The 26,421-nt window shown below is 45.1% G+C and overlaps 1 protein-coding gene across 3 annotated transcripts in view; it reads right to left on the bottom strand.

Moving 5' to 3' along the window:
* The window catches only part of LOC134980220 (SLAM family member 9-like), a 58,173-nt gene that overhangs the window by 4,217 nt on the left and 27,535 nt on the right, over positions 1 to 26,421 (bottom strand). For all 3 annotated transcript variants that reach the window (XM_063946938.1, XM_063946940.1, XM_063946939.1), the window contains 4 exons: positions 25,366 to 25,485; positions 11,626 to 11,666; positions 10,104 to 10,202; positions 1,569 to 1,655 (listed from right to left, as the gene is read on the bottom strand). In XM_063946938.1, coding sequence (XP_063803008.1) covers positions 1,569 to 1,655; positions 10,104 to 10,202; positions 11,626 to 11,666; positions 25,366 to 25,485 — 347 coding nt within the window. The remainder of the gene's footprint in view (positions 1 to 1,568; positions 1,656 to 10,103; positions 10,203 to 11,625; positions 11,667 to 25,365; positions 25,486 to 26,421) is intronic.

Genomic DNA, 26,421 nt, shown 5'->3' with positions numbered 1-26,421 from the left:
TGCTACAGAGAAGCGGTTCCCTCTGCGTCTTACCATTCCTCAGGTGAAAAAAGCCATGCAGTACAACTCCATCTATTACAGTCACCTACGGGCTGGCCCGCTTCCCGCTAGTTGCACGTGCTCCTTAAATTGACAGGTGCTGTCTTATGGCCCGTACACACTATGCAATATCATTTACGATTTGAACTATATTCTTCGTTTCTGAATGATATTGTATAATGTGTATGCTTGATCTGACGTACGATGCGCGCTCCCGCGGGTCGCGTGCGACCTCGTACATCGGACTGCATGCAGTCTTGATGAGGTGATATTGTGTGCTTTTGTACTCCAGTGATGACTTTGTTTCTAGACAACGTTTGACATCGTTTGTAGTGTGTACACACGATCCGATATGATATCGTATACAATATCATACGATACCGTATCGTATGGGATCGCATAATGTGTACATACCATTCGACAGCCAGCAGGACTCCCCATCCTGACACTGATGGGATTTTTCCAGCACAAATTAAAAACCAGTGGCAATTGCTCCTTGGGGGCTGCAGCGTGGACCACAAATAACAGAGTGTGTGTGTGGGAGGGGGCGGATTGTATGTAACCCTAACTACCTTTAATCTTTAAGATTTGCGGGTGGCTGTCCCTGGGGATCAGCGCTGTGTGTTACAGCCACTGCACCCAGGAAAATCAGTCAGCGTCTCCTTCCTGTATCTGCCCACCCCCAGACTCCCATTAGCTAGCTACAAAGGAGCCTGGGGAGCGAGCAGACACAGGAACGACTGCAGTGTCCCTGTTGCAGTGACTGTAATATACACTGCTGGTTCCCGGGGACAGGCAAACACTTGCAGGTATTAAAAACTAGTGATTAAGTTTATGTACTTACTGACCCACTCTCTGCTATTTGTGCTCTGCGCTATAGCCCCCAAATGAGCAGCCGCCACTGTTATAACTTGGGCTTGCGGTATGTAAACATCACCTCCCTAGGGAGAGGGGGCTTGATTTACCTGTATATAGCAGAGCATTCAAAGTTGTGCCACTGCTTCTCATTAACAATATACAGTATACAGATATTCCCTAGTGGGGTACCACATACTCAGGTGTACCACACGTGTTGAAGATGGGGCAGTCCTTACACAATTATTATAATTTGGAAAAGTGAATAATAAGTCCACTCTTGCTGTCAATGGGCCTAATTCTGAGTTGATCGCAGCAGCAAATTTGTTAGCAGTTGGGCAAAACCATGTGCAGTGCAGGGGAGGCAGATGTAACATGTGCAGAGAGAGTTAGATTTGGGTGGGGTGTGTTCAAACTGAAATCTAAATTGCAGTGTAAAAATAAAGCAGCCAGTATTTACCCTGCACAGAAACAAAATAACCCACCCAAATCTAACTCTCTCTCTCTGCACATGTTACATCTGCCCCCCCTGCAGTGCACATGGTTTTGCCCAATTGCTAACAGACTTGCTGCTGCGATCAACTCAGAATTACCCCCAATGTGCTAAGTTTAGCTCCGTCTCATTAGCATATACTCGTTACATTGTCATGTGTGAGTGCTGGGAACGTACTTACTGGGACAGTCCTGACAAGGTCATACACAGTCTCTGGTGCAGGTTGCACGTTCTGCTTTCCATTTTCTTGTTTTTGCGGCTTCCTTTGCTGAAACAAGAAGACCAAAATGTTTTTTTTTCCGACAGTTTATCAATACAGTTGGTTCTAGATGTGGACACTAGAGATAAACGCATGTTTCTAAAGAAGCAAATTGCTTCACAGTATTTGTCAATTGGAGATTTACCATGACTATAGTATAAACCTATTTGTCTTGCATCATTATTACAGTACAATTGAGGGCAAGATGACCAATAAACACCCCCCTACCCCAAAATAGTGTATTATTATCTTTATATGGCACCTAAGCAGCGACGTCCACACCTCCTCTTCCCCGGCACTAAGCGCTGCAGGCTCAATAGGAGCTCTCCCCGCGCTCCGCTGCTTTCTGCGCCTGTCAACAGCTGACAGGCAACGGCAAGCTAGGTGACAGCACAGGACGGGGCACTGACTGTCAGCACGATCCCCCTGGCCGGATCTTCAGACTCTTCACTCCGAGTCCCCTCCCCTCAGAGGCGCGGCTCCCATCAGCGCTATGTGGGGCAAGGCGGAGGGCAGCTATTTACAAGCTGGCGAATGCTGGCATTGCTGAGGGGCAGGATTGATTGAAGTGGCCGGCGGCAGGTACAGCTGAGAAGTGTGGGGGAAGTACAGTGTCACTGTGTACAGGGGCCATGCTTGTGCTGATGATCGCGGCTGCAGGCAGGCAGATGTCTGTGAGGAGAAAGCAGCCCAGGGCTGGGATCATCAGTGCTAGTGGCCCCACTGGCAGCATTTTATCTTTACATGCAGGTTGTAGTTACCAGCATGGGGGTTGTGTGCCCCCCTCCCCCGCTCTCCAGTCGCAGCAGCCTCTCAGGGCATTCACTTAAATCTCTCCCGAGTCCCGACTAGCTCAGTAGTTTCCTTCCTCTCTTCAGTTATATTTACTGCACTGCATGTTGCCCCGCCCCCAGGTCTCCTGCTGCTCCTCTGTTCTCCTCCTTCTGCTGCTTCTTCTAGCTCTCACAAGTTTCCCAGGTATGCTTCCTTCCCCTACATTCCCAGGTGTGCCTCTTTCCCCTGTATCCCCAGGTGTGCCTCTTTCCCCTGTATCCACATGTGTGCCTCTTTCCCCTGTATCCACATGTGTGCCTCTTTCCCCTGTATCCCCAGGTGTGCCTCTTTCCCCTGTATCCACATGTGTGCCTCTTTCCCCTGTATCCCCAGGTGTGCCTCTTTCCCCTGTATCCCCAGGTGTGCCTCTTTCCCCTGAATCCCCAGGTGTTCCCCTGTATCTCCATGTGTGCCTCATTCCCCTGTATCTCCATGTGTGCCTCTTTACCCTGTATCCCCATGTGTGCCTCCTTCCCCTGTATACCCATGTGTTACTCTTTCCCTATATCCCCATGTGTGCCTCTGCTCCTACTTACCCAAGTGAACCTTTCACCTATATCAGCTGTGTTTTTGTCACCCCTCCGTCTGTGCCTCTGCCCCTCAACCCTTCTATGCCGCAGTTCCCTTTCCCATAAGTGCCTCGCTCACTTTCCTATATCTGTACAGTCTGTATATCTTTAGTACTTTCCCCATCTGTGTCTCTGATACTCCCCCCCCCCTTCCCCCCCTCTGTGACTCTGCCCCCATGCGCCGTGTGCTCCTCTCCCCCTCCATGTGCCTGTCTGTCTCTGCTCCTTTCCCCATCTGTACCTCTGCTACCGGCAGTGGCGGGTGCGGGGGGTGCCGCCCGCACCCCGGTGTCACCCTTCAGTGGGGTGACACCAAACAAGAGCCGCACTCGCACCTGCTAGGGGGGGATGCGATCAAAACTGAGCCGCGGCGGAGTCTTCTTGTTGCAGGCGGGGGTATATGATTTTGATTCGGCGATGGTGCGATCGTAACTGCAGTGCTCTATTTGCATTACGATCGCCCCTCCGCAAAATCATATACCCCCGCCTGCAACAAGAAGACTCCGCCGCGGCTCAGTTTTGATCGCATCCCATCCCCCCCCCCTGCTGGAAGAGGAGGACTCCGCCGCGGCCGGGTCTGAACGTCATCACGCCGCCGGGACTCTAGGAGGGAGAAGTGTGAGGATGCTCTTGCGGCTTGCTATTCTCCTCACCCGCGCCAGCCACATTCTGCACACTGCCGCCGCCCACGTCCTCCGCTGCTCATCTTAGGTACTCTTACCCTGCTTCCCTGTGTCCCTCTCCCTCTCACTGTCCCTGCTGCCAATCTCCCTGGCCCTGAGTTGTGGATCATACTGTGTGGCATATGTGAATTTTGTCTAAATCTACTGTATGTTGTATAATGTGAATTTCTGCTCATTCTGTGTGCTATCATGTGAATTTCTGCTCATACAGTGTGCTATAATGTGATTTTCTGCTCATACCGTGTGCTATCATGTGATTTTCTGCTCATACCGTGTGCTATCATGTGATTTTCTGCTCATACCGTGTGCTATCATGTGATTTTCTGCTCATACCGTGTGCTATCATGTGATTTTCTGCTCATACCGTGTGCTATCATGTGATTTTCTGCTCATACCGTGTGCTATCATGTGATTTTCTGCTCATACCGTGTGCTATCATGTGATTTTCGGCTCATACCGTGTGCTATCATGTGAATTTCTGCTCATACCGTGTGCTACAATGTGAATTTCTGCTCATACCGTGTGCTATCATGTGATTTTCGGCTCATACCGTGTGCTATCATGTGATTTTCTGCTCATACCGTGTGCTATCATGTGAATTTCTGCTCATACCGTGTGCTATCATGTGAATTTCTGCTCATACCGTGTGCTATCATGTGAATTTCTGCTCATACCGTGTGCTACAATGTGAATTTCTGCTCATACCGTGTGCTATCATGTGAATTTCTGCTCATACCGTGTGCTACAATGTGAATTTCTGCTCATACCGTGTGCTATCATGTGAATTTCTGCTCATACCGTGTGCTACAATGTGAATTTCTGCTCATACCGTGTGCTATCATGTGATTTTCGGCTCGTACTGTGTGGTATAACGTCACCCGGCTCCATAGCAGTGCATGCTAATATGGACGAGATTGTCCATATTGGCCTGCATGCATAAGTGACCCAGCACCAATGATGAACGAGTGCGGGGCCGCACATCGTTCATCGCTGGTGCCTACGTACGAGAACGTTCATATCGTGCAGTTATATCGCCTAATGTGTAGGGCCCATTAGCTGTTTATGGACCTAATTCTGGTCGCATTTCATTTTAGCAATAATCGCAATAGAGTGATTTTTGCAAAAATATGCCACGGTAACAGTGTGCATGCAATCAAAGCGCGTTTGCATCCCTGAAGGATGCGACTGCACTTTCATTGACAGCGGCGGGCAGTGCCGTAACTATGTGTGTGTCAGGTGTGCCTGGCACACAGCGCAGTCGCCCTGAGGGCGCAACGGCCCCGATTCCCTAAAGTCAGCAGCTTGTAATGAGTCAAGTTGACTCATTACAAGCCGCCTGTGCCTGAGGAGGAGAGGAGCAGCAGCGGGAGCAGCGGAGAAGGAAGAGGAGGGAGGGGGTGGAGGGAAGGAGCCGCAGCAGCGCTATGTAATTGGTGGCAGCGCTGCTGCAGCTGTCCCTCTCATTCCACATAGGCTGGCTGCCGCTGCTGTGAATGTTGGGATGCGCTTCCCTCATCCCAGCATGCACAGCAGTGGCGGCCAGCCAATGCGGAAGGATAGGGACAGCTGCAGCGGCACCGCCAGCAATTACAGTGCACTGCTGCGGCTCCCTCCCTCCTCCCCCTCCCTCCTCTTCCTTCTCCCCTGCACCCGGAGCTGCCAGCAACGAGGAGCCTGACTGAGCCAGCGGAGAAATGGTAAGTATAATCTATTCTGTCTGCCGTAATGTGTAAAAAGGGGGATGCTGTCTGCCGTAATGTGTAAAAAGGGGGACGCTGTCTGCCGTAATGTGTAAAAAGGGGCTCTACCTGGTGTAGTGGCGCTACTGTGCGGCGTAATTTGAATAATGGAGACTACTGTGCCATGTAATATGAATCGTTATTATTTTGTGGCCACACCCCTTCCCATGAAGCCACGCCCCTATATTTTTTGCGCGCGCCTACGGCGCGCCCTGTCACTGTTTTGCGTGCAGGTTGGCACCAATGCCCTATTTTGCACACAGCACTAAAATGTCTAATTACGCCACTGGCGGCGGGCATTGGGGGCAGGCGTAGCTGCAAAAGGGGGTCAGAGCTTTTTTGGGGCGGCTACGTGACATCACACGCGCCCACTACAACACAAAAATTGGCGGTTCATCGCCTGAATACGCAGCCTAGCTACGTCTGCAGGGGGTCATCCTTAGTTTCTGCTTCAGCGATGGGATCTCAATTATTTTGCGATCGCATCGCTGGATGCCAATTAGCATGCTGGACAGCCCCCAGCATGCTGCAGAAACGATTGCAGATACTACTTTTTAGCAGAATATGCAAACCAACCTGATTAGGGTCCTATGTCACTACTATTGCCATCGCATTCAGTGATATACAGGAATTATGATTTACAAGTAAAACTAGTACAAAAACATTACTAAGGATGTGTGTGGTGTGATATGGGAGGAGGTCCATGGGGGGGTGACACCATGAGTTACCACACCGGGTGACACCAACCCTAGTGACGCCTCTGCACCTAACAAAGTACATAAACACATGAGCAAAGAATACAGCGACAGTACAAGGCGATGCAGGGCAGGTACATGGTATATAAACATTGCTACATCAGCAGTCATAGCACTCAAATAAGCATCAGGCAGAAACCAAGTGCCGTTGTAGGTAGTATGGAGTATATATAAGTAAGGAAAGGAGAAGCACATGAAGGGAGAAGGCCATGCTTGTGAGAGCTTACATTCTAAAGGGGAGCAGCAGACACACAGGGATGACACATATGGGTCAGACAGTGAGCATGAGGCAGTAGGTTATGATGAGAGCTGGATGGTTTTACTGAAGAAGTGGGTCTTGAGAGTCCGTTTTAGTTTTGTAGAGAGGTGGAGAGTCTGAACAGTTGGCAGGAGAGGTTGTATTCATTTGTGGAGCAAAGAGGGCGAGCGGTGGTGTTAAGAGAGAGAAGGTCAGAGATTTAAATAGGAGAGGATTGGGTGAGGGCTTTGTAAGTGAGAAGTTTGGATTGGGTTCTGAAGGGGAAGGGAAGCCAGTGTAGGGCTTGTAGGAGAGGGTAGGAGGATGTAGTACGCTTGGAGGAAGGTGACCTGGGCCGCAGTATTGAGGATAGATTGGAGTAGAGAGTCAGGGAGGACACATAGGAGGAGATTACAGTAATACAATCTGGAGATGACCAGTGAGTGGATGAGGATCTTCATAGCATCCAGGGTGAGAAAGATTCTGATCCTGGAAATATTTTTGAGATGGAAGCAACAGGACTATGAAAGGTAATGAATGTGTGGTTTGAAGGAAAGGGAGGCATTAAGGATGATCCCAATACAGCACACTTGGCTAGAGGAGTTGGTTGTGTTGTCAATAGATAATGGAATTGTGAGAGGCAAGGTTATGCAGGAAGGTGGGAAGATGATTAACTCAGTCTTAGACATGTTAAGTTTAAGAAAGCACTTGCACATCCAGGAAGAAATAGCAGAGAGACAGTTGGAGATACGATTGAGGAGAGAGGAGGAGAGGTCAGGGGAAGAAAGGTAGATTTTAGTTTCATCAGCATATAGGTGATATTGGAGGCCAAAACAGGACATACAGAGGTCAAGAACAGAACCTTGGTTGACACCTACTATTAGTGAAAGTGGGAGGAAAGAGGAGTCGTGAGAGAAGACACGGAATGAACAATCAAAAAAGGACAGCCAGGAGAGGGCAGTATCATGTAGACTGAAGGAGTGAAGGATTTGTAGGAGAAGAGGGTGGTCTGCAGTCTCAAAAGCAATAAAGAGGTTGAGTAGAATGGGCAGAGAGTAGTGGCCCTTGAATTTGGCAGCAAGATCAGTCAAAAGGAGAAAGATATTGGAGGAGGCAGGAAGAGATAGGATCAAGGTGGGAGGTGGAAGGGTGAAAGACCAGATAAAGATCATGATTTTATCTCCAGATACTATGGAGAAAGAAGTCAGAGTTAGCAAGATTGATGGGGAGGTGTAGGCTGGGAAAGGAGTCCAACATATGGAGTCAAATTTAGATTTGAAAAAGGTGGCAAAGAGCAGAGTGAGGACTGGAGACAAAAATGGGGGGCAGAGGAGAGAGTCAAAAGAGACAATTGGGGCTTAAAGACTGGGAGGAGATAAGGTTCTTGAAATATAACTGTTAAGAGAGGGAGAAGGCAGCACTGTAGGTTGAGAGCATAAATTTGAATTGGAGGAAGAGTCTAAAGTGCATACACATGTCTCTGGAAACATGAAGCAGGCGCCATGATCCCAGTGATTTCTCTACTGTGCATGCACAAATGTCTGGGTAAATGGCAGCCCATGTGCACCACACACCCTGCACCCATTATATGAGGGTGGTTCAATAAGTAACAGACTGTAACAAGACCTCTCACTTGTGTCATGTTCTCTATTTCATTCTAATTTGCTGCCAGGCCAGAGCAGGTAGACCACGGCTTCCCGTCACTGCCATTAGACTGCGCCTCATATCACTCATACTGTCCCAACATCAGGTGTAAGATGGCGGGTCTGGTGGAAACATGGTCGCACATTAAGGTGCGTAGGGTGATCACATTTCCCCATCTAAAGGGCACATCAGCAGCTGAAATTCATCGCCAGCTTGTCGAGGTGTACGGTGATAGCGTCATGTCACGGTAAGAGCTTTGGGTTTGGTAGATGTGCTTGGTTGGCTGGATTGCTGCTCATCTTGAGTGTCTGTGCTGTTGTTATCAAAGGCATTTGAAATTCTGAAAATTTAGAAAATCTGAAATTCTGAAAATCACTCAAAGACAGTAGTTCGTGAAGGTGCTTCCTCACCAAGAGCAGCTCCTATTGGTCAAAACCCTCTTGGGGTCACAGACCACTCTTGTAGTTCTAGAAGGTAATAGATCTCTGTGGCCTCTGTTGAGCACCATAATGAGTTTGTGGAGATGCTGACTTCTTCGGTGTGCAGTGCTGATTAAGGGCCTTGGTCAGCTTCAGTTGCAAAATTGCAAATCGACCGATTACTGTACGACTGCGCATGCACTGCAGCCACATCGCATGTACATGAAGGCCAAAATGTGTTTGCAATGCTTTTGCAGGCCCAGAAAAGTACGATCACATAGCGATTGCCAAGAAGTGACCGCTGGTGGGAGGTAATATGGTTGTGGGGGTGGTTGGGAAAACGCAGACATGTCATGGCCATTTTCGGCGCATGCATCTGACATCAGCTGCGATTGCAGTGACTTAAAACATAGCGCCCGGTGCGACTGCATTCTCACTATTCTGAGTAGCCCTGGGTCATCCGCAATTGTCGATGGTGCGCGACTGCATATGCAAATTTGCATCTTTTTCCATTCTGGGCGGCTCTCCACATGCGCATTGAAGCACACCTCATCGGGGGCGTTTTAAGAGAGGATAGGATCCGCCTCCATTGCAGGCGCCCTCCTCTTCGGCAGCAGTAGACTCTGGCATAATGCCAGAGTTTACTGCTCATGCGCAGCTCTCCGGGAACATGGCACCCGTGACTTGTTCCCAGGGGACATCTCCAGTGTACACGCGGAAATCACTTGGAAATGGCCGTGGTGTCCATTTTACAAGTGATTTGTGTCTGCACTGCAGGGCCACTGCCTTAAGTATAATATATGTGTGCAGTGTGTGCGGTGTGGGCCCCCTGGACCCACGGGCCTATGTGCACCACACACTCTGCACACATGATAGAAACACCTATGCCCCTCGTGTATTAATTTCAACTGTATACAGGCAAAATGACGTTAGTTTATGGCATAAATCATTAGACTGGTGGCTTGAAATTAACGTAAAATAATTTTTCTAAATGTAATAATTTTCTTCTTTAAATGACAATTAGAATATAGGCCCTCATTCCGAGTTGTTCGCTCGCAAGCTGCTTGTAGCAGCTTTACACACGCTAAGCCGCCGCCTACTGGGAGTGAATCTTAGCTTCTTAAAATTGCGAACGAAAGATTCGCAATATTGCGAAAAGACATCTCTGTGCAGTTTCTGAGTAGCTCGAGACTTACTCTTCCAGTGCGATCAGTTCAGTGCTTGTCGTTCCTGGTTTGACGTCACAAACACACCCAGAGTTCGTCCAGACACTCCTCTGTTTCTCCAGCCACTCCCGCGTTTTTCCCAGAAACTGTAGCGTTTTTTCCCACACGCCCATAAAACGGCCAGTTTCCGCCCAGAAACACCCACTTCCTGTCAATCACATTACGATCACCAGAACGAAGAAAAAACCGTGAGTAAAATTCCTAACTGCATAGCAAATTTACTTGGCGCAGTCGCAGTGCGAACATTGCGCATGCGCACTAAGCGGAAAATCGCTGCGATGCGAAGAAATTTACCGAGCGAACAACTCGGAATGACCCCCATAGTTCCTTGTAACACTACCATAACGTACCTGGACAGGCATAACCTCACTGTACACAGTCACTGAGCTTTCCTCACGTCTTTCACTGGAATCATAATGGTTTTCCGCAGGTTTTTGTACATCAGCCACCTACATCAGAGACATATGGTTGCAATTGGAAGTTCTCAGATCACACTTGCTTATTTGGTAATGTGTAAATTATTTTGTAATTGTCCGTAAAGAAATCACCCAGCCACAAATGCTGCAAATCTATCCAGGGCTCTGAGAGGAGGGGGAAGGAGGTGTGACGGGACAAAACACTGACTCTCGGGCCAGTCTGGGAGCCTAGGCCTCCCAAAGAGCTACATCTCCACCCCCAATGTTTTGTAACCATGCCAGTGCTAATTTTGACAAGGATTTTCCATTTAGTTTTAGCCTTAGTTGCTTAATTAAAACTTAAGTTGGTTTAAAGTCACATTTTAGTATTTTCCTGTTGCTTCATTTTAGTCAAGATTTAGTCAGAGGATTTCAGTTTTCATTTTTGTGTAATTTTAGTCCATGTTTTAGTCATAACTTTTGCAACAGTTTAATGACACTGTAATGGATTTAGCTGAAGAACATTTTCTAAAATCCCTGTGAGAAGGTTGCATGCCTCTAACTATGTGTTTAGTAATCTAGGCTCAGTAGGCTAAGAATGTGTTACATACTGAGTCTGACTTACCATAGTACTCCCATATATCATTAGTAATCTAGGCTCAGTAGGCTGAGAATGTGTTAAATACTGAGTATGACTTACAACAGTGTTCCCATATATCATTAGTAATCTAGACTCAGTAGGCTGAGAATGTGTTACATACTGAGTCTGACTTACCATAGTACTCCAACGAATCATATACAAATTAATGTATCATATTTCATTCACAGCAGGTATTTATTTGTCTGCAAATATCTAGAATACATATTTGTTCTTTAAAAAGGTAAAACCCTATTTCCAGTGTTAATTTTAACAAGGATTTTACATTTAGTTTTAGTCTTCGTCGCTTTTTTTTTTGTTTTATTTTAGTTAAGATTTAGTTTTTATTTTAGTCCTCAAATAAACTTTCATCGAAGGATACTTTTAGTAAAAAATTTTGTCGTCAAAATTAACACTGAGCCACACTCACTTCAGCACCACCATTATTGAAGCATTTGTGTGTGGGGACCCAACATGGAGTGGCCACTCCCACATACCTTAACTAGTCCCCCTACCTGTAAAACCCTGCATTTCTAATGATGTCCCTGAGGTTGATATTCACTGCTCAGAAAATCTCTCTAAACTATCAAGCCATGCTCTTATGTCATTATATTGATAAATATAGAAAAACTAATAATTTATAGATATACAGAATCTACACATTCCCCCCTCTGTGACAAAAATAAGGGACACTTGCTACATTAAGTACTGGATTCAATTATCTGCAGAGGAAGCCAGAAAAGGTTCCGTTAGCTTTCTGCGTTACCTCTTAGACATGACGCACCAGCAACCTATGGAGGTGCGAGCAGAACCATTCTGATGAAAACAGATTGTAGTTACCTGACCATAGGTTGTATGTATTTCAGTTGCGGTTTCTTTTCCTGAAAAGGATATATGATTTCATTTAGACTATGCTGCCAAGATATTACATGATTACTTAAACATAGTTACAGAAAAAATTAATTCAAAGACCCTACCATCACGCTAATGCGTACATTTGTAGCGTACAATTAAATGTGTTAACTTTAAACATTATTTGAAATATAATATGTGTTTCATTTTGCTTGTCATCTCTTATATGTAATATTTCTTGGGCTGAACCTGTACAAAGGTTACTTCATGCCTTGTCGTGTATTGTATATCACACAAGGCATCGAGGTATGCTGGCTGTTTGTAATCAGGGGCGGATTGGGAACAAAAAGCGGCCCTGGAAAAATTAGTACTAGTGGCCCCACATGGGCAGCACCAGAGGTGTAAGGTCTCGCCATGGGCCATGGCAGCAGCACCCTCCCCCTAAGACTTTCCAGATAGTGGGGATGTCCAGCATCAAGCGGGAAGTTAAAAAGAAAATTAAATGTTATGAGCACATTATATGATACACCTTCAGAATTTAGGAAACTATATAATTCTTTAGAAAGATATATTTTCTTGCTTGTTACACCAACCGTCTCCCAATCACTATTCACTCAATCTTATATGTCAGCCAAGCAGGCAGACAGAGCATACACTAGATCATCTGCAATCACAGGCTAAGTGGCAAAGTCATTTTCATATATGCAAATTATTTTGCATCTTATTCATTTTGTCTATAAAAAGGACCACATGTCCTCAAACAAAACAGGCCCCGCGGATGCGTCAGCCCACCGGGAATCTTCCCTGTAGACCCTATGGCCAATCTAAAACCCGGGTTTTTGCATGTGAACACATATCGACCCAGGTCCGGTGTATATCTAAAAGGTGCGACTAGGGCCTTTATGATCTGGGTCATGCAGAAAAGAAATTCACTAGCCAGGGAAAGTGGCACTTGGAGAGGACATTATCTCCAAACACCCACTGAAAGCCAGAAGATCCGGAGCACTGGAAGACACAGGTCTGGTGTGAAGGATGACGACTCGGAAATAACCCAGGTCTTCACCCATGTGTTATAGGGGTGATAACGCTAATTATAAATAAACTACAAACCTACTTGTAACAGTGAGCAGTAAATAATTCCACACAAATATACAACTAGAAATTAATTAAAATGCTTTTTCTTAAAGACAGCTTAAACATATACTCGTATTACCAATGCAGACTTACATAAAAGATAAGATAGGTTATGACAACAGCAGAAGGAAATACTATTGCCGTTACATGCTATCTCAGTTATCTCATTTGTTTATGTGAGAACTCAGACCTGCTAGTCATTCTGTACGTGTTAAAATTATACTTTTGAAACCTATAAGCCTTATTGCCTAAACAACATATATAGCAGTTATCACACCTGCAGAGACAAACACACCAATCTCTACACACTTTTTAATATATAATTTAACATGCTTTTAGCTAAAATGTGAAACAAAATGGCTGCTGCACCAGACACACAGCTGCCTAGTTTAGAGAGAAAGGGAAGGCCTGTTGCTCTCTAGGGCCATTACACAAGTGTGGCCTTCTCCAACTTGCACAGCCCTAAATGACATTGCAGAAAACAAGGTAACATAAGCATGGATATATTTCTGAGTTGCTGGATGAATAAGAATGACCACAAATTTCTGTTTTATTAGTTTCGATCCTCTGAAACTTCTACATAACTCTGAAGAAGTTCATATCTCTCATAAACTGCATTGTTTGAATTCTTATAAATGCATTGAAAAACCTTCATGAATCATGTCACTAATATATAGACAATCAACAACATTATCATGGCAAAAACTAGGAAACTTCCCAATGAATGCATAATGTTGACTAACCAATTTCCCACCAATGAGAACAAGGTCCTGGGGTTCAACCAGGTGACCCAGCTGTCGGGAGTCACACCACTAAGTTTTTTTTGTTAAGCAAATTCATTTTTAACTCAATTCATTTCATTCAACTGTTTTATATTATTACTTTAGCATATGAAGAATGTGTGATGTACTATGTACAACACCTTATGCCAAACACCGTTTGCAAAGTAACACAATATCTTGAAGTTGCAGCTGTGAGGTAGTCTAGTACCATTCTGTGCTGCATTAATTTGAAGCTATGGTGGTCATTCCGAGTTGATCGCTCGCTAGCTGCTTTTAGCAGCATTGCACACGCTAAGCCGCCGCCCTCTGGGAGTGTATCTTAGCTTAGCAGAATAGCGAACGAAAGATTAGCAGAACTGCTACTAAATAATTCCCTGCAGTTTCTGAGTAGCTCCAGACCTACTCACAGATTGCGATCACCTCAGTCCGTTTAGTTCCTGGTTTGACGTCACAAACACGCCCTGCGTTCGGCCAGCCACTCCCCCGTTTCTCCAGCCACTCCCGCGTTTTTGCCTGACACGCCTGCGTTTTTTAGCACACTCCCGGAAAACGCTCAGTTACCACCCAGAAACGCCCCTTTCCTGTCAATCATTCACCGATCAGCAGTGCGACTCAAAAGCACCGCACGAACAACAGCAAAACTGCTAAGTTTTTAGTTAAATAACTAAGCGCATGCGCACTGCGTACCATGCGCATACGCATTTAGCAGCAAATCGTAGCATAGCGAAAATAGGCAACGAGCGAACAACTCGGAATGACCACCTATCTTCCTACAAATCTAAAAGTACTATCGTATATATGTCTGTGATATTGGGGGTCATTCCGAGTTGATCGCTCGTTGCCGATTTTCGCAACGGAGCGATTAAGGCCAAAATGCGCATGGTACGCAGTGCGCATGCGGTAAGTATTTTAGCACAAAACTTAGTAGATTTACTCACATCCGAATGAAGAATTTTCATCGTTGAAGTGATCGGAGTGTGATTGACAGGAAGTGGGTGTTTCTGGGCGGAAACTGGCCGTTTTCTGGGAGTGTGCGGAAAAACGCAGGCGTGTCAGGGAAAAACGCGGGAGTGTCTGGAGAAACGGGGGAGTGGCTGGCCGAATGCAGGGCGTGTTTGTGACGTCAAACCAGGAACGAAACGGCCTGAGCTGATCGCAATCTGTGAGAAGGTCTGGAGCTACTCAGAAACTGCTAAGAATTTTCTATTCGCAATTCTGCTAATCTTTCGTTCGCTATTCTGCTAAGCTAAGATACACTCCCAGAGGGCGGCGGCCTAGCGTGTGCAATGCTGCTAAAATCTGCTAGCGAGCGAACAACTCAGAATCACCCCCATTGTTTAATAAATCTCCTAATTCCTGTATCTTTCTGTGATTTGCCATTATTCCCCATGTACCAAATGTTATTATGATCCCAAACCAATCTTGTAACCTTGGGACAATGTAAAAAGGTGCGTTTACTTCTCATGTACCAATTTGTATCTCTCTTTTTTACCATTCTTACTCTTTTTGGGAGTAATCCTTTCATATATGTTTCTTTTAGATACTCATGTTTTCTTACCACTACATAAGATAGCAATGTTCCTATAAAACATATTCCAAAAGAATTTACCGGTAACCATTTATAAGCCTTATGGGGGTCATTTCCATGTTGATCGCTAGCTGCTTTCGGTCACTGAGCAGCGATCAGGCAAAAATTCGGCACTTCTGCGCATGCGGCGCAATGCGCACGCGCAAAGTACTTTTGCAACGGCCGATGTAGTTTCACACAGGGTCTAGCGAAGCTTTTCAGACGCACTGCTGGCCGCAGAGTGATTGACATGAAGTGGGCGTTTCTGGGTGTCAACTGACCGTTTTCAGGGAGTGATCGAAAAAACGCAGGCGTGCCAGGAAAAACGCAGGCGTGGCTGGCCAAACGCAGGGCGTGTTTGTGACGTCAAGACAGGAACTGAACAGTCTGAAGTGATCGCAAGCGCTGAGTAGGTCTGAAGCTACTCTGAAACTGCACAAAATTATTTTGTAGTCGCTGTGCGATCCTTTCGTTCGCACTTCTGCTAAGCTAAAATACACTCCCAGTGGGAGGCGGCATAGCGTTTGCACGCCTGCAAAAAACTGCTAGCGAGCGAACAACTCGGAATGACCACCTATGTCCGCAAACATAATATAACCCTTGTGGTAGTGTCCATGGTTTATTAGACAGTATGGGTGGGATGTTATGCAGCCCAAGTTCATCCAACGTGTGGGATTCCGGCTGAACTCTGATGTTTATTTAAGGGGGCAATCACTTACAAGACAAGACCATGCCTTTTGCAAGTGATTGCCCCTTTAAAAAAACATCCAAGTTAGGCCAATAGCCCGCAGTAGTCAGACGAACTTTGCGGCATTGCATCCCGCTGTATGTTTGAAATAGCATCATAAGGTCCGCCGGTCATAATACCGATGCAAGAATCCCACCCCTTTACAGTCCTGACAGTTGGCATGCTGACTAACAGGGACTATTCCCACTCGAGGGTGTCCACGACACCCATAGAGTGGGAAGAGGAACCCACAGCATGGCAGGTGAAGTGAGCCTGCAAGGGGCTTTGTTGCACTCCCCCCCCCACCGCCGGGCATCTAAAGGCCGATATCCCGGCATTGGTATGGTGACCGGTGGTCTCCTGACCGCCAGTCACTCATACCCAACCCTATTGTAACATATGAGCTATTAAGAATTGTTACCTCTGTCTTTTAACTATCCTCTGATTTGTATGTATACCTGGGAGTATCAGTAATAAAATGAGTGTGTGTGTCTTTTGTGACTGTTAATAACCTATCCCTTATAATCATGGGTTCCAAAGCAGGAGTTAGGCCAACATGATGTCCCTGGCAGTACCTCTGGGATAACTCTCCACACAGTCCTTGTCAGCCACCAATCCTTGACAACCCTTATTCACTATAAAAATAAAAAGTATAAAAATGCAACAAAAAAACTGCACCTGATCAGTGGATACACAGAAACTTGGTCACCCATAGCAATCTTTATTTTTCCTTGCCCACAATCCTCAGGGACACCACTAAGGATCCCCCCCCCCCTGATTCTGTGGATCTTGTCTTGGTCTGAACTGTGGCTATGAATAGGTTCATCATCAAATGAGTATGTTAGGTTCAAGTCAATGTCTTTATCTGCGTCAGTACTGTATTTTCTTTTGCTTCAACTGATTTCACCACCAGCTCGGAGACCTTCTTGTAGTGAGGTGTGTGAATCCAATAGTCTTTTTCAGGGACGTCAAGGTTGTTAGCAGAACCTGGAATAGGCCTTGCATTCAATCTATGAGACAACCAATGCATAAGAAATGTATCACCATTACATAGTCACTATGCTGGACTCCACGAAAAGGTCCCTCTGGCAGTCCCTTCATAAACTTTCCTTGTCTTTTAAAGTCTTCAGATGCTGTGAGAATTTTATAACACAGCCTGTGGTTAACTCATATAAGACTGACGAGTCTGCTGCTGGACTTACAATGAGGTTAGGCAGTTTTCCAAAAAGTACCTCATAAGGGGACAATTAAATGGCTGCTTTGGAGTGGTGCGAATGCTATACAAGACTAGAGGTAAAGCCTCAAGTCAACTCATAGTAGTCTCTACACCAACCTTAGCTAACTTGTTCTTAATGGTCATATGCACATGTTGGATTTTGCTCAAAGTCTGGGGCCTATATGGTGAGTGCAACCTGCTTTTTATACACATTTATTGACATATGTCTTGAAATAACCTCCCTGTGTATGTGTACCTCTTCTACCCACTTGGAGAAGAGATCAGCCTGAAAAATCTGAAAAACATTAATTTGTAGAGTGGTGTGATTCACGACAGCTGCCAGCCTGGTGGTTTCATCTGCTCCTTTATTATCCAATGAGAAAGGATCATTTTGTGACGTATGAGCTTGACACCTGCTACCTGGGCAGGAAGTTGTATAGCCTTAATAAGCTCTTTTACTTGCTGGGCATGTGATATTGGGGAACCTGAAGCAGCCAGGTACCCTTGCATTGCCCATATCATGCCGAAATCATGAACAACACCTAGTGCATATCTGGAATCTGTGTATATGTTAAGCGTCCTGCCTTCGGCCAGGTGGCAAGCTCTGGTAGAGCTACCAGTGGACCAGCCTCCAGGATCTCTGTATCCGATACTACCGCATATCCCAGACAGAGCAATCCTGTGTCTGTCTGTGATGGGTGTGGTATGACTTGCCAGCGCTTGGGATCCCGGCAGCAAGCTTACCGGGGGCCAGGATCCCGACCGCCGGAATGCCGGCAGCGGGGTGAGCGCAAATGAGCCCCTTGCAGGCTCATTGCGCTTGCCACGCTGCGGGCACGGTGGTGCGCAATGCTATTTATTCTTCCTCCAGGGGAGTCGTGGACCCCCAAGAGGGAGAATAGGTGTTGGTATGCCGGGATTTGGGATTCTGGTGCCGGTTTACTGTGCGCCGGGATCCCAACAGCCGGCATACTGAATATCACCCGTCTGTGACAACTACCATCCATGTAGTGTGTAAGATCTACCTCACACAGTGGCGTGTCAGAGATGTCTGGTCTGATGAAGAAATTTTGCTGCAACTATTTCTCACATGTTCCAAATACTGATACTCTCCGTCCATCCTCTGGGACTTCTGGGTCACACAAGGCAACAAAGTAGCAGGATTTAGTATTCCGCACCTGACAATGGTCAAGAGAGCAGGATAAGTGGAGCCAGGAGCAAAAGCTCCCAACAAGTGAATCGAGCACGAGACTTGTTGTGGTTGTGAAGAGTTCATGAGAGAAGCAACAGCATGAGGGACACATAGTGTAAGGGGGTGTTGTAGTACAATGTTCTGTACCTTTTGTACTAAGGTTGCATCAGCTGCAACAGCCCTTAAACATGTTGACAAAGCAGAAGCTACAACAACAGTGCATTTTTGGTACCCAATGGGTCTATGTGAACCCCATGTAGAGTTAGGGGTAGGGGAGAGGGGCTAGCATACTTACCTTGCACCTGTTGGGAATTCAAACATTGGGATGCAGGAGTCAGTATTGTGACTGACGGCATCCCATCTGCCGGTCACTCATATCAAACCCGTAGCAGCTATAAAAAAGTGTCAGTAAGATTCCTGCAATAGATGTTGCTCAGGATATGCAAGCTTAGCTATAGCAGTAAGCTTAGACATTCCATCAGCAGCTTTCTCAGCAGAGACAACAGTCTTTCAGGTACATGTCTTGGCTAGAACAGAATAAAGAGACAACACAGGGGATGATGAAACAACAATTCTGTAGAAATGAGGTAAGAGGGTTGGAGGAGGAGCTGTGAGGGCCATTGGATTTGGCTGACCACTATCCTGCATAGTAGGTGCCCAGTGTGTAGCTTCCCGTTGTCACACTGTGAGACATTGCAATTGCTTAACTCTATTCTTGCCAATTAGGATAGAATAATTGTAGTTTTAGGAGCTTCTAGAGCAGACTGATTAAATGTGCCAGGCATGAGAAAAGGTTCCAGAGACCACTTGGATATTTCACACCATTTAGAAACAAACTTCACCAATTTCAACTCTCATCACCATAGTGTAGTTGTCTTTATAATCGTATACACACTTTTCCCTCCTAGATCCCACACTGCGTTCACCTCATTACCCTTTTTTTGCTTCCAAGCCCTACAAAGTATTTTTTTAAATGACTTGGTTAGCCCCTTAACTTGCAGACAAATCATCTGATCCCACAGACAAGAGATTTCTTTCTGCAGCAAAATAAAAACTTTTCCTCTTCTTTACAGCTAATCTACTGTCCTTGAGATGGGAGCACGCTCCGATCTCTAAAGCTGGGTACACACTAGAAGATATATCTGCAGATCAATTGATCTGCAGATATATCTATGGACGGATCGGGCAGTGTGTTGAGCATACACACTGCCCGATCCATCGGGGACTGACGTCATGAACTGGGCGGGCGTGTATACACGCCCGTCCAGTTCAGCTGTCAATCACCGCCGGCCGCCGCAGCATGTGTACGGGCGGTCGGCCGACCGTCCCGTACACACACAGCGACGCGCCAATATATCGGTAGATATATTGGCCGTCGGCTGTGCTGCGCGGCCGACGCGATACGTCTGTGAACGACGGAGTTCACAGACGTATCGGCCGTACACACTGGCCGACGGTCCCGCGATATATCGGTCCTTCAAAAGAACGGCCGAAATATATCGACCAGTGTGTACGGGCCTTAAGAAGCATTTACACCTGCAATGAGAAACATAACATTCTAAGCATAAATGCCCCCAGACATCAGCGATCACAAAAAGACAATTTGCAGATTCTGGGTTTTTATCCCAGATTTAAAGATTTCCAAATTCACCAATCTGCGCCCCATACAGTACATTACAGATATTTTTCAGTGATTTGTGGATAATTTTCAGCAATTACAGATCTGACAATCTTGACAGGCTCATCAGTTTAGGAGTAACAGTCTGCAAATCTGCTGATTGTGACCATGCACTAGCAATCTACAGCCCCAACTGATCTGTGAAATCCAACATGTTGGACATCCTGATTTAACAATGCCAGTCAACGATTTTTGGTCTGAATCTGCTATCTGTGAAGTCCATACATTGCAGATTTATTTGCACAATCATCTGCATATTGGCAAATTGCCACAATTGATTGCTGATGTATGGGGGCCTTAAGTTTGTTAGTGGGATTACACGTTCAATTGTTAATCTTCCCATCTACTCTTACCATTTCACCAAACCAATTCCTTCATTCAAATACCCCTTACCATCAAGGTGCTTCACTCACAAAGTTCTTTCTAATCTGTAGCTTTATAACAGGTTACAGTTAATATCTTGGCACATTCAAATCACTTGCTCACACCCTCCATATCACTTACATAAAACTCTCTTTGATGCCATATCTTTACTTAGAAGTGTTGCCCTTTTCAAAAACAAAAAAGCAAATAAATGATGACACGTCTGTCAAAATGAAACCCCCCTAAAACCTATCTGTCCTCGTTATCAGATCAACACCTTCACAGCACCAGCAACTCATTATCAGATATCTGCAGATCCTTTCCATATTATATAGCCACGGTCATGGGCTTTACTCACTGGGGAAGATGTATTAAGCCTGGAGAAGTAATAAGTGCAAGGTGATAACGCACCAGCCAATCAGCTCCAATATGTATATTGACAGGAGCTGATTGGCTGGTGCATAATCACCTTGCACTTATCACTTCTCCAGGCTTAATACATCTGCCCCTTTGTCTATTATATTACCCCTGCAACTCACACATAAAGGTTTAGCATCCCCAGACACACACCTTCCATAAAAGATATTAAACAAATCAAACAGAAAAAGAAGACCAGATACTAGTGTCACCAATGACTGTCATCCTAACCCCTAAATACAATAAAAATCCTGAACATTTATCTGACACACAAATTTTAAACAATATTTTAATTGACTTTAATTAATTAGGAAAAATATCAGCCTCAGACAATGTTATAGGACTTCAAATGTTAGAGTCCAATCCCTCAAATCCTGGAATGAAGAATTTAAGTTTACAAGTATCATAAAATGTCAGAAGAAACTGATCAGCATCAATCAGACCGTGCGCTAGATCTAACACAGCAAAATACAAAAAAAATCTAACCGGTCCCCCCAGCACACATCCCCCCCTTCCCCCCCCGATCAGCACAGCGCAATGTGTGCAGAGCATGTGGGGGGAGATGGGGGGCGCTCATTTCACCCAGCGGGTGAAGTGAGCGACCTGCTAGATTGGCCAATCTAGCACCAGCTATAGTGACGCGCGGGGCTGCACATCGCTATCACTGTGAGGGGTACACACGTAGTGATCGCTGCTTAAAATCTAAGCAATCTTGTCAGATTGCTTAGATTTTAAGCAGCGATCGCTCCGTGAGTACCCACCTTTAGTTTGATGGACCACTCACATTTATTGGCAAGCTGCACAGTCAGATTGTGATATCACTCAGGTGCTGAAAGGGAGGGGTAATTCTGGGTAAGAGAAAAACATATAGCTATCTCTAATGCACACTGAGAAATAACACTACATAATAAACAGATAGCGTTATTTCTCACTCAGTGTGCATTAGAGGTAGCTATATGTTTTTCTCTTACGATGGACCACTCACACATGTTACATACACTGCTACCTATGGCCTTTTAGTGAGTGTTTTTCACTTGTGACATGGGGCCTAATTCAGAGTTGATCGCAGAAGTAAATTTGTTAGCAGTTAGGCAAAAACTGCAGGTGGGGCAGATATAACATGTGCAGAGAGAGTTAGATCTGGGTGAGGTGTGTTCAAACTGAACTCTAAATTGCAGTGTAAAAATAAAGCAGCCAGCATTTACCCTGCACAGAAACAAAATAACCCACCCAAATCTAACTCTCTCTGCACATGTTACATCTGCCCCACCTGCAGTGCACATGGTTTTGCCCAACTGCTAACAAATTTGCTGCTGCGATCAACTCTGAATTACCCCCCTGGTACCTATTCTAATTGTAACTCCAGGCGTCAACCAGAAGCAATACCCGGGTAGGATTCTCACCAGAATCTATTGCCATGAAGGTCAGTTGACATAGAAATGGCACGCACACACACACACACACACACACACACACACACACACACACACACACACACACACACACACACACTGCACAATTTTTTTTTATCTCAGAATAAGCAGAGAAAAACAGAAGATACCAATGCAATTATTTGATACTTATAAGTTCCAGAAACTCTACGCACAAGCAAATATTATAATAATAAAAGTTTGCTCAATATCTTTATCTAACAGATAATGCAATCCCTTAAAAAAATAACAATACAGTAATAATTTCAGAAATTAACACACCAACAAACGAATACTGCAAGTATAATCACTCAACTATCAACGGAATCTTAAAGAACACCTATACAGTAGTTTGCATTAATTCAGAATATTAAACTTAATTCGGAGGAAGGGGAAAAAATTGCGTGACTTTTCTTATCTATCAGCGCACTGTCCAGAGAACCAGACCGAGAAGGGAGAGGAAGAAGAAGGAGGAAGAAGGAGGAGGAAGCACACAGCCCACAGCTGCAAAGCTAGTTATAACCACACTTTAGAGATAAAAACATCAAACTACAAAACATTCAATTCATACGTCACAGCCAATCAGCATCTAACTGCCATGTCACAGGCTGGGTTTGAAAAATGACAGTAAAGAGCTGGTTGGTTGGTACTTTCTCACAGTGAAATTTATCACTTTTCAAGGCTTAGTACATCTGACCCTGACAGAGAAAAAGGGAAAAGAAAAAAAAAACTGCACACTAACGACCTTGATCCTCCTTCTGTGTTTTCTCCTCTCTTCTCCAACTGCCACCCCACCCACTTTCTCTGCTCTTATTTAGACCCTTTTTTGTTTATACTGTACATCCAATTAATTACTATTCATCCATATTAAGTCTTCATTGACCATCTATGCCTTAGACATCATATTGACATATCAGCGTTATATTTCTTGTTCCCATGTGAAGATCTTACATAGTCGCCTGTTTGGCAGTCATTTCTGCTTATTGCCGTTACATGCTCTCTCAGTTATCTCATTTGTTTATGTGAGAACTCAGGCCTGCTGCTGACGTCAGCCATTCTGTAAAACTATATTTTTTAAACCTATAAGCCTTATTACTAAACAACATATATAGCAATTTAACCTATGCATCTCTCCGCAGTTATCACAACTGCAGAGACAAAAACACTAATTTCTACAACTTAAATTTAACATGCATTTAGCGAAGATGTGAAACAAAATGGCTGCTGCATCAGACACACCTGACTAGTTTAGAGAGAAAGGGAAGGCCTTATGCTATCTAGGCTTAGGGCCATGCGACAAGTGCGGCCTTCTGCAGATCACATGGGGCCTAATTCAGACCTGATCACAGCAGCAAATTTGTTAGCTAAGGGGCAAATCCATGTGCACTGCAGGGGAGGGCAGATCATAGTTGCCTACCCTCCCTCATTCTGCAGGAGACTCCCTGAAATAGCAGCAATCTCCCTCACTCCCTGAAAAGTCCAGCAATCTCCCTGATTGCACCTTACCCCCACTATGCAGCTATTACATTCTAGGGGGAAAAAGAAATCAGAGCTACATACATTCAAATGGGGTCATTTGTGCCATTTCCTTGCATTGGTTATAAGGCACAATGATCCCTATGGCCACTTATAGTATATGGAAGCTCTTGTAAAACACAATACACAAACAAATCCTGCTAAATATCAGTGTCTTTTCTTCAACAAATAGATCTTACTAACTTTGGGGCTTATTTACATTTGGATGTAAGTCATTTTCATGACACGCCTCTCCGATGTTGCAGTACGCGCCGGCGCTGATAGGTGTTACTTTCACAATCTCCCTGAAATGCTTTTTCAAAAGTAGGCAAGTATGGGGCAGATATAACATGTGCAGAGAGAGTTAGATTTGTATGGGGTGTGTTCAAACTGAAATCTAAATTGCAGTGCATAAATAAAGCAGCCAGTATTTACCCTGCACAGAGACAAATAATCCACCCGAATCTAACTCTCTCTGCACGTACATCTGCCCCACCTGCAGTGCACACAGTTTTGCCCATTAGCTAACAAATTTGCTGCTGCGATCAGGTCTGAATTATGCCCTTGGTGTTATATATATATATATATATATATATATATATATATAAAAGCTCAAAGATTTATTACTATATATGCCCTAAATTACATTGCATGCAGCATCAATACTGGTGGCTTTTGCATGTAGCGTACAAATGCTGGGCAGCTTTACTTTTTATATTAGAGTTCAGACACGCCCCTCCCAAATGTATCTCTCTGCACCTGTTACAGCTTAATTCCGTATCCTGTGTCCTTATGAGCACTATAATCCTATTTCAGTTATAGTAACAACTGTACATTTGTTCCAACAAGATAAGACATACAGGAGGTGATTCTGGGTTGGATGCAGGGAAAATATACATCACATTATTTACCACTGGGGGGGGAGGGGGTGCAGATCAAAATTGCTTGGAGAGCCATGCAATTTTGATGGGTGTTTCCGGGGGTAACTGGGAGGAAGGGGGTTGGTGGGCATCTAAAGATGCAGTACTATTGACACTGGAGGCCAAGGTTTCTTGGACTTCCTGCTCCTGCCTTAAGCAGGTTTGGTGCAGCAGATGGTCTGTTGATAGTGTGTTGGCTGCTGGTGGGTGTCTCATTAGGCTGCCCTTTGGATGTGGCATTAAAATATACATGCAGTAACGGCTGCAACGCGTCCACCTCACAAATAGTTGCAAATCTGGAGATGACAGAAGAGGCACTGCCGCAATACTTGTTAAATACACTTTCCGATGCTAAATGGGGAAGATATGACACGTTTCATGGATGAATTATAGCCCCGGTGGTGCCTGCAGCCAGCAATAGCCATGTTATCATCAGCACTAACCCTTTTACGTTCCTGTACATGTATGTACAATCTCTTACCGGAAACCATGCCGCGGCAAGTGTTTTTGGTAAATGCCACATTTTTGTCATTTGATAATATATTTAACGGGTAAAAATCATGGTTATTGTTAAGTATGTCCCATGGGGTAAGACATATCACTGGTGAACACGCCTGTTTTCTCCCTTACACGTTTAGGGCACGGTTCTACGTTTATATGTGTACTGCAAATCATTGCATGTCGGTTCTGTCTGTGTTCCTGCCCTGTGTATGAATCCAGCAACCTGCAGCTGATACAGAGATATTCTACTACCCTGGATATAAAATCCGTATTCATTAATACTTACGTTTCATCCTTTTCCTCCGCCATAAAAGACACCCAGTCACAATGATGATGACAACTATAATGGTGCATCCTGCAATAATTAGGTGATGCCTATCACTTTCTCCTTGATTCTGGGGTGACTCTGAAACAGGAGCACAGAGATGTCTGATGATTATACAATATAAGAATGAAATAAGAGTATCAGATAAAATACATGTGAAGCTCCAGGCGTTTCAGTATTTTCTGCCCATGTCACTGAAAGGTAGTATATCAGGCCTGAAATAGAGCTGGACGCAGTCTTTTGGGGGTCACTCGTCTATGAGTTATTGAAATGTTATGTCCATCTGTGTGTCCGAATATGCAAGGACTGAGATGTCCACTTTGTGCATCTTTAAACAATGTAATACCCCCTGGTGCATCTTTAGATGCCACCATATGTCGCGCCATCAAAACTGACACCGGCGGTATCCGGTCTCTAGGTCGACAAAACTAAGGTCAACAGTGTCTAGGTCGACCACTATTGGTTGACAGTAACTAGGTCGACATGGTCTAGGTCGACAGGTCGACATAAGATTTTCAAATTATTTTCTTTTTTGGAACTTTTTCATACTTTACGATTCACGTGGACTACAATTGGGAAGGGTAACCTGTGCCAAACACAACGAGGCACCTTGCTCGAAGCATGGCGAGTGAAGCGAGCCATGCGAGGGGGACATGGCGAACTAATTGGGGTTCCCCGTCACTGTACGGCAAAAATTACATGAATTTTTTACAGAAACCCCATGACGACCGTTTGATCTGTTGACCTAGACCATGTCCACCTAGAGACCCTGTTGACCTCAAATCCCTGTCGACCTAGTTATTGTCGACCAAACTGGTCAACGTAAGTGTGGTCGACCTTGCATACCACACCCAACACGAGCAGTATGGCAGCTGCAGATTTCCCATCTAAGAAGTGTCTGTGTAAGCAAACACTTCAGGGACACTCCTATAACATGCTCCTATAACATGCAGATAAGATGCATCATCTATGTGCATCTGTTTATCCACTGCCCAGGAACACCCAGCACTTTTCTAA

The sequence above is a fragment of the Pseudophryne corroboree genome, chromosome 12 (genome assembly GCF_028390025.1).
Source record: "Pseudophryne corroboree isolate aPseCor3 chromosome 12, aPseCor3.hap2, whole genome shotgun sequence".
NCBI lineage: Eukaryota > Metazoa > Chordata > Amphibia > Anura > Myobatrachidae > Pseudophryne > Pseudophryne corroboree.
The sequence above is the reverse complement of the archived record's forward strand: the minus strand, read 5'-3'. Positions and strand labels throughout refer to the sequence as shown.